At 42.4% G+C, this 16,528-nt stretch overlaps 1 protein-coding gene across 2 annotated transcripts in view; it reads left to right on the top strand.

Moving 5' to 3' along the window:
- Positions 1 to 16,528, top strand: part of agbl4 (AGBL carboxypeptidase 4) — a 270,269-nt gene that overhangs the window by 251,336 nt on the left and 2,405 nt on the right. For both annotated transcript variants that reach the window (XM_071487762.1, XM_071487763.1), the window contains 2 exons: positions 4,142 to 4,294; positions 7,617 to 7,779. In XM_071487762.1, coding sequence (XP_071343863.1) covers positions 4,142 to 4,294; positions 7,617 to 7,779 — 316 coding nt within the window. The remainder of the gene's footprint in view (positions 1 to 4,141; positions 4,295 to 7,616; positions 7,780 to 16,528) is intronic.

The raw sequence follows: 16,528 nt of genomic DNA, 5'->3' as shown, positions 1-16,528 counted from the left end.
TTCAACGCTCTGAGATCTCTCCACCGTAGCTGTACTGGCCATCGCGTCTACAGGACAATTCCAAATTGGCTGCCACAGCAGCAGGACAGTGTCAAGTGCACCACCACATTGGTCGACCAGTGTACTGTCAAAACATCCATAAAGTTTTTAAAGTTTATACTGGTCTTGTCAGTCTTGGTTCCAGTCATATCTGTGTACCTGTCATTTGAGGTGCAGGCCACTTGCAGCAGATATGTCCAGGTGTGAATTTATTTCACAGTCCGATAGTGCAGCCTCCACCACTGGAAACCACCACATAGAATGGACAGCTAGCAAACCATGATGAGATATTAACTGGTTTTGATTTTAAAAAAAGTGTATTAATTTACAATCGAATCTATGCATTTAAGGGAAGACATTAAAACAATTTAGGCTAATGTTTCATCACCTTTGAAGTCAAGTTTGGCAAAAGTCCTTTCCTGTCTCAAAGGCCAAGTAGTAATCATTTAGTATATGTAAAATGTCAGAAAAATATCACATTATAGTTTCCAATAGCCCAATGTAATGTTTTCAGTTGTCTTGTATCATGTCAAATTTTCACATTTATTTTAAGTGGAACTTGTGGATTTTTGGTATTCTGCTTTAAAAATATATTTATATAAATATATATACACATTTTTGTTGATTTGAATTGTAATGTTTTTGTTCTGTATTTGTTTTTAGTCTCAGTATGTATAATATGACGGTTGCTGTTGAGCCCCAAAGTGAACTCAAAATGCATTGATAAAAACTGTAGCTACATTTGACACCCCACCCATTTAGGTAACTTGTGATTGCACCATTCATTGCTTGTATGAAACATCAAACAATTATTCAACTCTGTTTCTGTGTTTGGTGTGGAAGGACTTAATTGGCCTGCACAGAGCTCTGACTTCACCCCCATCAAACGTTGCCCAAAATCAGTGTCTGGCCTCACATATTCTCCTCTGGTTTAAAGCCAGCAAATTCCTGCAGCCAGGTTCAAGCATCTTGTGTAAAACTTTCCTCTAGTGCTGTTACAGCAGCATTTTAATGCCAGTGCTTCTGAAATGAGATGCTCAACAATCACAAAGGAGCGTAAATTTTTTTTTACACTTTTGGCGGTGTAGTGCATCCAGCTCCAGTCACTAGTTAAAAACTCAGTTAATAAAGTTAGACCTGAACTAAAGAGGTCCGCTGAATTCACACACGTCATCCACATCTTTCACCTGAGTTATTCACTGCGATTCCATGTGAGCATGTAACAGTCAGTTAACCTCTGTTACACTCAGTCTGCCGCTTTTGATCACCTTCTTGTCCTCCTTCCTCCATTTCAACTACTTCTATCTCCTCCCCCTTTTATCCTTCTCCCTCGTCTCAGCCTTCACACCCTCCAGAGGGGGGAGACCCAGGTAATTATTAGGCTGGTTTCCTTCGTCTAGACCCCGGCTGGTTGGTTGTGACTCCTTCCTCTGCCTGATGGAGCTGGATCTATCCCTTTTTTTTCTATACTCCCCCATACCCCCCCCCCCCCCCCCCCCCCCCCCCCCCCCACACACACACAGACACGCAGACACACACAAAGTGGCTACTTCACATCATCACCACAGCTCAGTTGGCTGCATTTAGCTTTTTTCCCACTTGCTCTTTTTTTTCTGTTTTGTTTTTCTGTTGTTTCTCCCTTCCTCCTCCCTCCCACTGTCCCTCTCTCCCCCACCTTCTCCTGCTGCTGTTCCTCTCCTCTGGGGCTCCATCCATCAGGTTGTCGGGGGCTGCTAGCGGCCGACTCCCAGCCACCATATTTCACCGCCAGCCAGCCAAGCAGCTGACAGCACAGCCACCGCCAGGAAATTGCTTTGGCTGTGAGCGGAATTTCAAACACAGGCACACTGCGTCGCCTCGGCCGCCCAAGCACCGCTTCCCTCTCTCTCTCTCTCTTTTTCTTTCTCTCTCTCCTGTCAATCTCTCTACACCTCTCTACACACATCTCTATGTCTCTCTCTATCTACCTATCTATCGCTTTCTCTCTTTTTCCCTCTGTGTTTGTCTTTATGTACTTATTTCTTCCCTTTCTCTCTCTTTGCACCCGTATCTTTATTCTGTTTGCTCTTCCCTGCCCGTCTGTCTCTTCACACACACACACAAACACACACACACACACAGACACACACACACACAACCATACACACTGTTGTCTCTCTTTGTCTTTTGTCCGTCTTTGTCCGATTTTGTTGTTCCCTCCCCCTCCACTTCTTCTCCCCTTATCTCTCCTTCTCCTTTTCTATCCTTCATTCTTCCCTTCCTCCCCTCCTCTTTACAACCCACAGGGAACAAGGTGTGGTGCTGAATGTGGAATGAGCAGTAAGAAAGGGAAGGAGGGAGGAAAGGAGATAGAGAGGAGGAAAAAAGAGGGAAGAGTGAAATCTGGAGAATAAGAATGGAGTCATGGTTCGTACTGTTCCTGAGTTAAGGGTGAAAGGGTGTGTGTGTGTGTGTGTGTGTGTGTGTGTGTGTGTGTGTGTTTGTGTGTGTGTGTGTGTGTGTGTGTGTGTGTGTGTGGGGTTAGGTGGTTATGTGGGGACTTGTATCCTGCCCTTGTCAGAACCAGTTTAAGATTGTTGAAGTGAGGATGTTTTTGCCAAGCGAGGTCAATTTTAGGGTTTAGTTTTTAGGGTTGGGGTTAGGGGCAAAGAAATACAACAGATTTTTACTAAAGATTGGACTGTATACGTGGTGTGCAGCCATGAATGGTGACTAGGATAATACCAAAAGCGAGATAAAAACAGGTCTGTGTTGGTGTGGTAAATTAATCTTAAATTGCATGGAGCTACAACGTCCCAGGAAAGGAAGACCAAGACTTACCACTGCTGCAGAGGAAGGAGTTCATTGGAGTTACCAGCCTCAGAAATCACCAATTAACAGCACCTCAGATTAGAGCCTACATGAATGCTTCACAGAGTTCAAGTAGCAGACATATCTGAACATCAACTGTCCGGAGGAGACTGCGTGAATCAGGCCTTCACAGTTGAATTGCTGCAAAGAAACCAGGGAATAAGAAGAGAATTGCTTGAGCCATGAGATACAAGGAATGGACATTGGACCAGTGGAAATCAGTGCTTCGGTCTGTTGCGTCCAAATTTGAAATTTTTGGTTCTAACTGCTGTGTCTTAGTGAGATGCAGAAAAAGAAATGTGCATGTGTGGTTCCCACCATGAAGCATGGAGGCAGAGGTGTGATGGTGTGGCCGGGCCTTTGTACGTTGTATTGTGAGAAAGTGGTGACCATCGTCAGGGAACTCAAAATCAAGTAAAATTAGTCTACTATTGGAGTGACATTTTTGATTAAAGTTAATTTACTTAAACTACATATCCTATGTGAACACACTAAATGCTTAGACCCCTGTTTGAATTAGTCTGTTGTATAAAATTGTTTTTAAAAAAATGGCTGTACTGAGTTGGTGAGTTTGGGATAGCCCATGTTAAATGGCATCTGGATTTTAAATGGACTCTGATGAGCTTAATGCATTTCACCTTCATCTATATACTGTACACTGATATATCAGTGTACAATCTTAACAGTTAAATCTCTCAAGCAAATGTCACCTTCCATTTGTCCAAAACTGACCTTTATGAGCATTTATGACAGTCCAACATCTAGTCGAGGTTGTAATTACACGTTACAGAATAAGTCAAGTCAATATGAAGTCAGTGTTAACCCGATATATAAATATGGGGTATGTGATGAATTTGTGACTATCACATGAGTGTGTGTATGTGTACATGTCTGTACACCATATTCACCTCAGCGTCCATGCATGTATTGTAGGTGTGTCCTTCAGGAGGACAGTCTGATTGAAATTATGTGTGGGTGGCTGGCTCCTTTCAGGTGTGAGTGTATTCTCAATTCGCACTCTCTGGAGGGTCTGTAGTCATCCCGTGGGTGGAGACCTCTCCTGAGAACAGTCTCTCTAGAGCAAAGAAAGGCCCTCCCCTCACTCCCTGTGGAGAATCTGTTGTGTGCACTGTTGCTCAAAGTGTCAGAAAAATATCCCATCTTCCTCTCTAACCTGTTGTTTTTTTTATCCTCTCTCTGTTTCTCTGTCTCTCTATTCTCTTTCGCTCTCCTCCCTCTTTTCCTCCATCAGAGGGTGAGTTTGGAGTTCTACATTGATGTTCATGCCCACTCCACCATGCTGAATGGCTTCATGTACGGCAATGTGTTTGAGGACGAGGAGCGTGTCCAGAGACAAGCTGTCTTCCCCAGACTGCTGTGCCAAAATGCACCTGACTTCTCCTTCGTAAGTCACATAAACAGACGCACGCATACACACCAGACAGGCGTGCTAAAGAGCAGAATGTCGTCAGCTTCAATCTTGAGGCATGAAATAGCCCTATCTCAGCAACTGCTGGTGAGATGGTGTTCAGCCGGGCACCTAATTGCCAACTGCTGCACTTTTAGTGCCACAAAAGTGAAGGCCTTGGTTGTGCTGGGCATCTCCCAGGTGTAAATATGTGTAAGGGTTATGGATGCATATGTGTCACTGCATGCAAGGTATTGATCTAGAAAAACACCTGCTTAGCCAATTTTAGGTTATAAAAAAAACAAGCACAGACTACATCGTACTCTGTGTATTAATTAGCAACACATTAAGCACCCAGCAGACACACACTCGTGTGAGTGAAAATGTGAACACATGAACGCACATGCACAAGAGGTGTTGAATTATTCGTGGGGATAGGTGTGCAGAGGAAAGGGGCACATTCCAGCTGTGCACAAAGATTCTCACCTTGACCACAAAAGAGAGAAGAGGAGGTGAGAGGAGTGTAGAAGAAGAGAACTTTTGGGGAAAATTAAGAAAAGTAACGTATGAAAGAATAATTAGTAAAACACATATCTAGGGATTTCCACTTTATATGTGTTATATAAATATGTTAAAAGGTGCAAACTATGCAAAAAGTACAGCAAGATGTCAGTATTATATGCAAAATGTTGGTGTGCCAAAACAGCAGCAGCCATGGCAAAAGCCCCCCGACCCCCAAAATAAATAGTAATATTCTGTATATAATGCAGAATTTACTAATTACAAGCATTGTATTGGTCATGAGGAAGCACACGACTGTTAAAGTAGGCCAGGAGATTCTGTATGAGCAATGCAGGTGTTCTGCTGAAGCACCTCCTACTTGGCTGAAACTAGGGGTTGGGGGGTTGGGGGGTTGGGGTGCGGGGTGGGTGGGAAATAAAGTGTTGGAAATTAATGGAGGAAAAACACTGAACAGAAGAGCATGTGGGAGGAAACATCCATTCACTGACTGTGATGCACCTCCACGCAGCAATGCATGCATAACCTACTGCATTAACACCTAATGCTCATACAGGTACAGTATCCACCAAACTGTTTCCCCTCAGCCTTGTATCACTTCCACTGACCTTCTTTTTCTCACTGATGGTGACATTTCATAGCAGAGCCACTTACACACACCATAAAGAGCAACCTTTATTTCCCATTGACACTCAATGGCCAGTGTGGCAACCTGGACACGGGAAGAAGCCAGACAGGTAGATGTTCACCCACACATGTATAGAAATGTCACTGATTGTCAGTGTCTATACAGTATCCAGTGTCACAAAGGACAAGTAAAATGCTATTTCAGGAGAAGTTCTCTCTCTCTCTCTCTCTCTCTCTCTCTCTCTGTCTCTCTCTCTCTGTATTGCTTGTGTGACAGCTGGCCCAGGGGTCATCTCCCTTACTGTGCTTTGTCCCTCTGCCCATTCAGCACTACCTAAAGCCCAGTGCAGCTGCAGCAGCAGCACAACACAATCATAGCAAACTCCCACTGGTGGTTGCCAAGTCTGCATTTCAGCAAGGCAACTCTCACTGCAGCAGGGTGGAGTGACAGTGAATGGAAACTTTTTCCACAATCTTCCCAAGACAGCATTGTATTTGTGTAGTATAGCTGACACACTCAAACCCAAAATAGACTGGATTTTTTTCTGCTATAGCCATTTACAACCGAGCTTCGTAATGACATTGTAGAAAGTGAATCTGTTCAAATAAGCCACCTTTCTTAATTTCTCCTGGCTTTTCCAGAGGCCTACCACTGCAAGTTACTGAGGAACAAATCACTGGACATTAATGCATTTTCACTGATCAAAAATCAAATTGTGAGTTGAATATTTATCATATAAATGGTTTCTGGACAGATGTTAATTGATATATTATTGATAATTTAATAGGAGGTTTGCTTTAAGTTAGCTTGTCAAAAACATTTCACTTATGACATGGTTGGGTTTCATATGACTGATTCAAGATGCTTCAGTATCTATAGTATATGCCATTAATAATGGTAATAATAGTAATAAACTTCAGGCACACTTAACTGGACATCCAGTATTACACTTATGCTGACAGACTCTACAATGCTGCATGTGATTTGTGATGTATTTAAACAATCATGACATTAACATGGTAGTCCACTTCACATGACACTGAACCTGTAACCTTTCACACTTGACCTATTCACCTTTGTCTAAACACATCACAGAAAGGTCAATCGAGTAATTTCCCCAACTGAAATTTTCCTTCGACCAATTCTTTCAGAAATCTTTAAACCGTCATTAATTTATTTGTTTTTAGCCACCTGGCCAAAACTACTCCTGAGGGACCTATGTGGGCCTTTAGCTACCAAATGCTTCACTGTGATCAGCATTTAAATGGTAACATTGTCTGTCTGCTCTTCTGGAGCTGGGCAGAGCAGGTTTATCAGGTTTTTCAGTGAAAAAACAAAACTGATTAGAAAGGAAACAGTGAACCAAGGTTATCAAACTGTGGGCCTGAAAACCAAAACAGTGAGCTGTAAGACATAAAACACTCTGTACAGTTTTGGGGAATTGTAGGGTTTTAGTGATAATTTTCATCAGTACAACCATTTCACATTGCATACAGGATAGTCATTTGATTCATTGTTATAACAAACATTGTATTGAAATACAATGCAGATAGTGATTATAGATGCTTTAAACCTTCTGGTGACACCAGAGCAGTAAATGATTTACTACACATGATCATTTATTAAACAAAACTGTCTTCTCATGTGCTCACTGTGCTTTGTAGATGACATCTCACCAACTCTTATTTTGAAGAGGCTGAACACGAGTTTGTTATTTTACATAGGTTTGTAGTGTCAGACTCTTTTTCACCATAAAGTGCAGCTGTGCAGTGTGGACTTTTGACTTTTTAAATTACAGTTTTCTCTCTTTTACTGTAAGTATTTGTGTTTGATTAATAATCTGCCATTCAGGGTTTCAAGTACTGAGGACTTTGGCAAACATTTTGTATTGGAAAAGGTTCAGCTGGGCATCTTTGGCCAGCTACTAGTACATTTTGAAAAGTAAACTATGTAGTGGTATTAAGGATGTATGGAGGTATTTAACATTATATGATATTGTTGGGGCAAATGATCTCCATGGAAAAAATTTCTAGACTTCAATGTCTTGCTCAAAGACGCTTTAACAGAGTGAATGTTTTACTGATTCAAAGATTTGAGCCAAATGTTCTTCGTCTTTCCACTAGTTCACCCCAATGTCTCACATGTAAGTTGTTTTTCTATGTATTCCTCTAGTCCAACACGTCCTTTAACCGGGATGTGGTAAAGGCCGGCACAGGTAGACGGTTCCTTGGTGGTCTCCTTGACGACACGTCCTACTGCTACACTCTGGAGGTGTCCTTCTACAGCTACATGACAGCTGGCAGCAACGCGCCTGTACCCTACACTGAGGAGACATGTATCCTTCAATATATGTGATCTAAGTGTGTGCGTTTGTGTGTGTGTGTGTGTGTGTGTGTGTGTGTGTGCACGCAGGAAGGAAAAGACGTGGTTTGGAGTGTAAACAACAGCAGCCTCTTTTGTTTTTCTTAATTTCTTCTCTCTCCTTATTTCACACACACACACACACACACACACACACACACACACACACACTTGCACGTTTATCTTTGTGAGGACACTCATGGAGATTACCCTGACCTTAAAATCACAACTGAATGTCTAACCTGAACCTAAACCTAACATTGACCCCAACCCTAACCAACCTTAGCCAGAAGGCTAAAATGTCCTCACTCTGTTAGGGAAACACTTTTTTTGGTCCTCACTATGTAGCATTTTCATATATAGAATTTTAGTACACACACACACACACACACACACACACACACACACACACACACACTGGTCCTGCAGAAACAATCTCCCACTGAAATCAAGCCAATTGATCTTGTCATCATTGGAGTCATTATTTTAATATTTGGTTGTGAGTGTGTGCACATGTGTTGTATGTCAGGTCGTGTAGTCTCTAGAAAAGCATGTTGCTCTTTTGTTGCCTCTTGTTGCGACAGATGTGCAGTGACAGAATAGGATATGATAGCTGTGTCTATTGATTTCATTTACAAAGGAGAGATGAGAAAGGTGTTTGTGTTGGCATATGTTGTGATGTGTGTGTGTGTGTGTGTGTGTGTGTGTGTCTGTGCAATTGAGGCCTTGATTGCAATAAACAATAGAACAATGGAACAAACATGATTCCTGTTAACTATAGTCACACACACACACGCACGCACACACGTGTGCACACACACACACATACAGAAAAGACATTCGTCACAGGAACCAAAGGTCACAGGTGCCTTAATGGAGCCAGATGGGAGGAAGTTTTCCTTCAGCTGACCTTCTCAGGGCTGAAGAGCTCCTGAGAGCTGGCCGATGGCGGTTTGATCTTACCGATAGAGTGAGTGAGAAGAGGGGGAAAAGAGAGATTTAAAGAGAATGATAAGGACCTTACATATGAAAAGTATGTGCTTCCCTACACATCCTCTGCAGGTGAAGAGGAGGGTGGATATAGACATAGCCCTAGTGCCCTCTAGTGCCAAGAGCTGGCAAAGCCTTACTCGCCATAGATGGTGGTTATTTCCAATTCATACCCACATTTAAAATTTGTGACATTCAAGTCACTTCTACATATCCATAAGTGTGTGTGTGTGTTTGTGTGTGTGTTCTCTACACCTTCTCATCACTTCAATGCTTCTCTCAGACACAATCCAGGTCTTTACATTACAGTTGTGATGCCCACATTGAAATATAGACGTGTACATAAACCACAGCCACAAACAAGTAGTTAGCCTCACACTGGGGAGACAAGTGTTTAGCTGTTATGCTAAACAAACAGGACATAGCAAATTCCACCTGATGTTTTCACTGGGTGTGAAGCAAGATAAGCAATATGGTGTGTGTAGAGGGGACATTTTTTCTGAAGGTCAAATTGGTAGAGAACTCAGCCCTGGTGGGATGGTCGGAGGACATTTTTTTGTTTTGTTTTTCAAAAATGTGTGTTTGAGTATGTGCGTGTGTTTCCTTGTGAGAAGTGGAGGGGTACAAGGAGGAGGGCCCCGGCAGGGTGGGCATGCAGCACAGGGACTTGGTGTAGAGTGGAGATTGGGGTCAGGCAGGTTGAAGGAACCAACCATGTCGCTTTTTACGCCCCAGCAGTCAGCTCGATGGAGCGTGCAAATCATCAACAGAGACCTTTAGCATCTCAACACCCCCTCCCTCCACCTTTCTCACCTGACGCACGCGCGGACACACACACACACACACACACACATGGGCACACGCACAGTCCTCTAAACTAATACACGACAAATAAATAATAACCTGGGCTTCTAACTCCCACCACCTTCCAAACATGCTGCCCTTGCCCTTTCATCTTTCCTGACTCTCCTTCTCCACTGCTGTGACTTGTAGCTACCAAAATTGAAACCTTAACCTTTCTCACAGCCGAGACTTTTGTCACAGTTTGAAAGTGCTCTGGAAAAGGTGTAATGCTGCATGTATGTGTGTGTGTCCCTGTATTTGTTTTCTGATCTCTCCTCTCCTTTCCTCTTCATCTCATGTCCTCCTCTCTTTACTGTCCTTTCCTCTCATCTCATCACCCAGAACATAACAGCTCATTATATCATCTAGTCAAGCTGAGAATCCTCTTCTCTGAAACAGCAGGGACAACCTCTATCGTGTGTCTGTCTTCCCTTTGTCCTCTAACCATTTAACACCTCTGTGTGTGTGCGTGCATGTGTGTGCGTGTGTGTGTGTCTGTGTGTGCGTCAGGTGAGAAAGTTGGAGGGAGGGGGCGAGGAGATGCAAAAGTTCTCTGTTGTTTATTTGCTGATTGTTGATCATTTCCATGCGTGTGTACCCACTCCTATATATATATATATATATATATATATCTTTTTTGTGCTTAGTCACTGTACATAAAGTTGGTTTCAGGAGGATAAATTCCAGTCCTACCATCCAGAACTGTAATTAAACATTTTGGCCAGAATTTTTACAGGTTTTTCTATTTTTATAGTCCGATTTTTTTGTTGTGATGGACCTTCCGGTACACACTGTGAGGTATAAACTGGAAAGTGGAAAGGATCAAGGTTGAGAGAATCTGGGATGTTGTTCAAAACTCAGCTTGACACTTTCCATTGTGTGTATGTGTGTGTACAGTATGTGTATTTATGTGAGCTTCAGGGGCCTACTTACCTAGGTTTGTGTGCTTTTTTGCATTGTGGAGAGACAGTATTCTCTGTGACTTTGAAGAATTATTCAAAAACTTTGAAAGCCATTCAGGCTGTAATGCTTCCCTGAAAGATTTTGCTCTTTTTCCTGGGTTAAGTTGAGCAGTTGTTTTTTTTCTGTCACAGTCCAGACATGCAGACATGCAGATCTTCAGCATTTTCAAACTTCCAACTCGTAGAGAAATACAAGTGCAATTTTCTTTCTTGCTTGATTCCTGCAAATTTGCTGTTTTCCTTCAGCGGAGAGAGCCACGCAGAGGTCTTCCCATCAGAAGCAGTCACTCACAGTCTCGTCAAGGGCAACATTGTTGGGTCATCCTTCAGGAGTGTGTAATGTCAGCAACTGGTCCTGAAGGTCCATATGTACACACTCTCACATACACATGCACACAATTACGCACTTCTCATTCTCGTCATGTGTGTGTGATGGCTGCCTGCTAAAGCAGCAACACCCAGGCGTGCACCTCGCCATAACAGTGGGACTCCACGAATACCTGGGCTGCCAGTAGAACACACTATGCATCAGTGAACCTGACACCCAGTGGACAGGCTGTGACAAGTATGCAAATGATATAGCTTGGAGGCAAATATGCTTCACTACCACACATCATACACATCATATCACACAGACATGCACAAATGGATAGGTGCTCACACATGCAAGCAAGTGCACACACAGACACACACATTTATACACACAGTTGATTGCGCAAATATTGTTGCTATGCTCACATGAACAAGTGTCCTCACATGAGTACTCACCAAGATGCACAAACATGCACCTCCAGTTGTGCTGTGGTAGTTTTTGCATATGCAGATAATGTTGATGTTCATGAAAAGTCTGGGAAAGTTGGGAAAAATCATGCAAACTAGAAAAGTCACAATTTTCTGTAGAAATGTGAGTATGCTCACAGCTGAAAATCTGCCTGTTAAAGCATTTGAAATAACAATAATATCTGAAATACTGAATGAAGTTAAATTGGCATTTAAAGCGGATGAGACATCAGCTTATATTGTGTGCATAGTTATCCACTTCTTCTTATAGCACTTTTCTTTCTTGAACTTTTATTTACAAAGTCAAGCCTTTCGTAAACAAGGAAGCAGAACTCCTGTAAAGAAATATAATAATTGGAATATAAAAATAGTATTCTGTTTTTGGAGCAGCATAAAAGTGTCTTGTATACCTGTTAGTTTACACGGTAAGAAAACAAAAGCCTTTCTCACACTTGTTTAATGTTATTGCTTTCAGAGTGTGTCTCCTTGACAGTTCCTCCTGTCAGAGATTTAAATCAGCCACTGTTTGTCCCTTTGGGCAACAGGACGTGAGGTCCTTCAGTCTGTTGAAACGTTATTGGGGACAAAAATGTCCCTTTCTGTATTGCTGTTGTTGACTAGCCTCTTAATTAGCATTGATAATTAGTCCTCTATGTGACAGGACCTGTCAGTGGCCTGTATTGATGGCTTGAATGTCCCCTTGCTTGTCTCCTTGTTAACTCCAGTCCGATCTTGACAGCATTCTCTGTGCGTCTTGTCCATTTTACCACTGGGGGCCTTGTTGTCTGATCGTCACCTTGTCTGTCTGTCTGCCAGGACTAGGCACGAGGGATATGATGGTGAAAGCCGCTAAATGCCGTGCTGACAGTAAACAGCTGTGGTAAACAAGTCATGTCCCTGTCCCCTTTGTCTCATGTGTCCCGTATCTCATCAGCACCTAAGCTGGCATGCCCTTGAGCCATGGCAATGACCTGCTATTGATTAAACAAGACCGTTATGTGTAGCGGGATGTTAAAGAATACACCTTACATAGCTCAGGCAGGCAGGATGCTGACAGGCTTCATACACACACCTCCATGAGCTCTTGAAAGCTGTCTAATGATTACACAGCGATCATGATAAAGCCTAGAGATCCAGTGCAGTTGATGATACAGTATCAACAATATTATCAGAATTAGTCCATGTGTTAATTCAGAGGAGGACTGACGCACCTGAAGGTTTTCAGAATATTTCCACTACCACCACCTCTGTAAGTTACAGCCCACCAGCTGTTTCCTGGCTCACACTCACACATCACTTCCTGCTGCAGCAGCAGCTTCGTTCCAGACCCTACGGTTTCCCCCGGCAAAAGGCCAGACAGCAGTCAGGGCATCCTCTGTGTCTCCGACCATTCGCCCCATGGATGAAGTTCTCCTTCAGAAGCTGACCGTCCATCACAAAACCTCCTGTAATAGACGGTGAGTCGTGACAAGCCAAGCTGAGAGGCCATCTGCGCACGGTGGGGTCTGGGAGATATTTTTGTCGCTGAGCGTGCCTGGCCAAAGAGCTCAGGACTGGCACCGAGCTCTGCTGATGAAAGAGAACAGAGGAAAACACCAAAAACTTTCCTGAGGTCAGAATGAAGATGTCAAGGATACGAGGAGAGTGGCTGTTTATACAGTATACAGGTATATGATATGATTGTAAGTGCACTGCACATCAGTGTATAAGCTTCTAACAACTAGCAGTGGATTAGTAACAACCTACATTCAGATCATGTGTCATTTACAGCCATGTGACCGGCATGGCTGTAGGAATACTATACCTACTCCAGACTGAAATATCTCAAACTAGTAAGTGGATTTCAATAAATCTTTGCTCAGACATTCATGATTACTAGAGGGTAAATGCTAATGGTGGCGCTCTTGAGCACCGGCCACAGGTCGTGTTTTCACTTAAGTAAATATGTCACACCCTGTAACATATTTCAATATCTACTGGATGAATTGTCATGACACTTGGTACATGCATTCATGTCTTCCTTAGGATGAACTGCAATAACTTAACATTTAGCACCATCATCAGGTCAAATTTTTAATATGTCCAATACTTTGGCTACACACTTGAAAAACTAAAGCCATTCCCATCAGGCTCAGTTGTACTAGCCATTAGCATAGTAACATGCTAAACTAAGATAATGAACAAAGACCATTTTACATTTTACCTGCTAAACATCAGCATGTTACACAGCAGAATTACAGCTGAGCACTAGCACACCAGCAGACTCTTGTCTTGTTTTGAATTATTATGCACCAAGTTTAGCATAAAAGCATAAAACTAAGGACATAACCTTACTTTGTCCATCTGTAGTTTTATCTCAGTCTAATCAGTATCATCAGCTAGCAGTCTAATGAGGCAGACTGTGGGGCCCATCCACCAACACACACACACACACACACACACTCACACTCACAGCAAGTCTGGCCTGATGCAGGACTCACAGACAAACAGCCAGATGGGGTGTAAACACAGACTCTGGAGTCATGCGGAGAGCGTTGCCATCAGCCTGCCGGGTGAGGAATGAAGTCCTGTGCAGATTCCCAAACATAGCATACCCTCAAACGCTAAGGTGACAGACTTGCTGCAAAGGGGTTTTCTTGCATATTCACAGGCCTAACTTATGAGGTGTAGCCTTAGGTGTGTGTGTGTGTGTGTGTGTGTGTGTGTGTGTGTGTGTGTGTGTGTGTGTGTGTGTGTGTGTGTCTGGTGTCAAACTTAATCGCGATGAATCGCTGAATTTCAGTAGTTAATTGTGATTAATTTTATCACATGATTAAAATTCTATTATTTAGCATTTCAGAACTGTTTTCTCTTGTTTGACAACACATAACTGTCAGTCTGTCTGAACTAGAAGCTAACTTTAGCATGTCTGACGTGTAGTTATGAAGATGTCTGATAATTTATTTATCCGTAGATGAGCTCTGGGTAAGTTATGTTTTTTTTTCCCAACTCATTCGATCTTCACCAATGACAATTGAGGCATTGGATTTAAACAACTCAGGTCTCCCAACACGCCCCTTTACGCAGACTGGAGCCGTCCCCCTTTTGCTCCCATAGACATGACTTGCCATGAAGTATCTTGCTCCGCCATGTCAAATTTTTGTAGGAAGTGTCTGTGGAAGTTTGACAACAAGTAAGGCAACAACGTGGCGCTCTAGGATCTTTGGTGACAGCACCAGTGACGGTGTAAAATAAAGAATCCTTGGTGGCATGTGATTAACATGATAAAAAAACAAAAAAATTATGCTCGGTCCTTAATCTCATTGTGATTAAGGCGTTAATGCTGACAGCCCTAGTGTGTGTGCCTTTTATAATGCACTGGTGGGGACTTAAACCTGAATACACACTAACTCATTGGGGCTCGTGTTTGTGGGGACACAAATTCAGGTTCCCGTGGGTAGAGACTGCTGTTTGAGGTTTAACACTTGATTAAAGTTAGGATTATGTTTTGGTTCGGGTTAGGGTTAGGATCAGGATCAGGTATTTAGTTGTGATTGTCAAGGTTAGACCAGGGTCTAGAGAATGCATTATGTCAACGTGTGATCCCAACGAGGATAGTGAAACAAGTCTGCGTGTGTATCTGCGTTTGGGTGTTGTTTCTGTTAAGACAAACAATAGAGCCTGAAGTGTATGACCAGGCAGCGTGTTCAAATCTAGGATGGATTGGTTACAACTTAACAGCTTTTCACCTTTATAGCCATCACAAGTTTTGTAGCACAGGTCATTTTTTATCATTATGAGAAATAGGAAGAGAAAAATAAAAATGGCCGAATCTCCATCTTTGTCTGTATGCCAGTTGTTTCAATTACATAGTTGTGACAGATAGATAGTCCAGCAGATGACAGGCCGTACCTGAGTATCAACAAGGTAATGACAGGGGAAAGTGACAGATTATGCCTCTGTGTTGCTCCATCATGCTCCAGTCTGGTGAAGAATGGAGGCAGCTAAACATCAATGCCTCAAGATACGGAAAAACCTGTTTTTTGTTTTTGTGTTGGGATCTATATAAACAGTATATAAGGATGTTCTATATAGATGAGGGATGATGAAAAAAGGGAGAGGGTGGACGGATAACTTCTCGGCAGATATTGACTGTGTTTTTCAATTTATGCGCTTCAGTGACTAGATATAACTTCCTTCTGTTAGTGACATTGTTTTTGTTTAACTGTACTATATCTTCAGTCTTAGAGATTGGAAACATTGTTGGTATTCTGGGTCTCTATGTATTCATTATCTGAGCGCGATTGTCATCATTACTTGCCCTGCTAGCTTAATGATCAAAGGCTTAGCAACAGCACTCATAGATGCTCAGCTGTTTAGCAAAAGCGTTGAAGTTATTGATATTGTCCCTAATGTAGTGAGGGACAATTGGGCAGGGGGATGATGTGTGTGCTCATCTCTGAATTTAAATAAGGCCTCAGCATATAAGTAATTGCTTTTGTATGATTCATACCAGCATCATGCATTTGGCTGATGTAAGTGAAATGCAGTTGATTTAGCCTCACATAATTCAGAATGCAGTGTGTTGTACCTTGAGGATTTACACTGCTCATTTCTCCAGGAGCTGGTCTCTAGTTATTTACTGTGCCTCAGTGGGTGTGTTGGAGATGATAGAGAGGATGTTGTAAAGGTTTGTTTTATATTATGTTAAGTTACACATGCCCAATATCTGAGTGGAGATTTGAATGTGTCATGCAGCATAAATATTAAAAACTATGACTGTATTAAATCTTCATTAATTTTCACCTTCATAGGTGGAACCTTTACAGATTTCTTAGCTGCGTCTATGGGTCAGGTCCTGACCTTAATCACATCTCCTGCTTCTAGTCTCACAGCACTCTTGTCTTTTTAGCTGGACTGCAACAGCAGGACCGGCCCTATAATCTGTAACATCCCTGTCTGACTGACTGACTGACTGACTGACTGACTGACTGACTGATCATATTTCGACTGTTGGTCAGCCAAATACCACATCACTAAGTTGGACTTTCTGGTGTAAACAGGTTCTATTAGGGTGGTGTTTGCAGCCTACAGTTTTGACAACTGAGCACATTATCACTAGGTTTAGAGACTTTTTTTCAACAACACTTGGTATAAATAAATGCCTAT

Source organism: Trachinotus anak, unplaced genomic scaffold, assembly GCF_046630095.1.
Source record: "Trachinotus anak isolate AG129_WGS33_773 ecotype Australia unplaced genomic scaffold, CSIRO_AGI_Tana_v1 ptg000010l, whole genome shotgun sequence".
NCBI classification, from domain to species: domain Eukaryota; kingdom Metazoa; phylum Chordata; class Actinopteri; order Carangiformes; family Carangidae; genus Trachinotus; species Trachinotus anak.
This window is presented reverse-complemented; position numbering and strand designations above follow the sequence as displayed.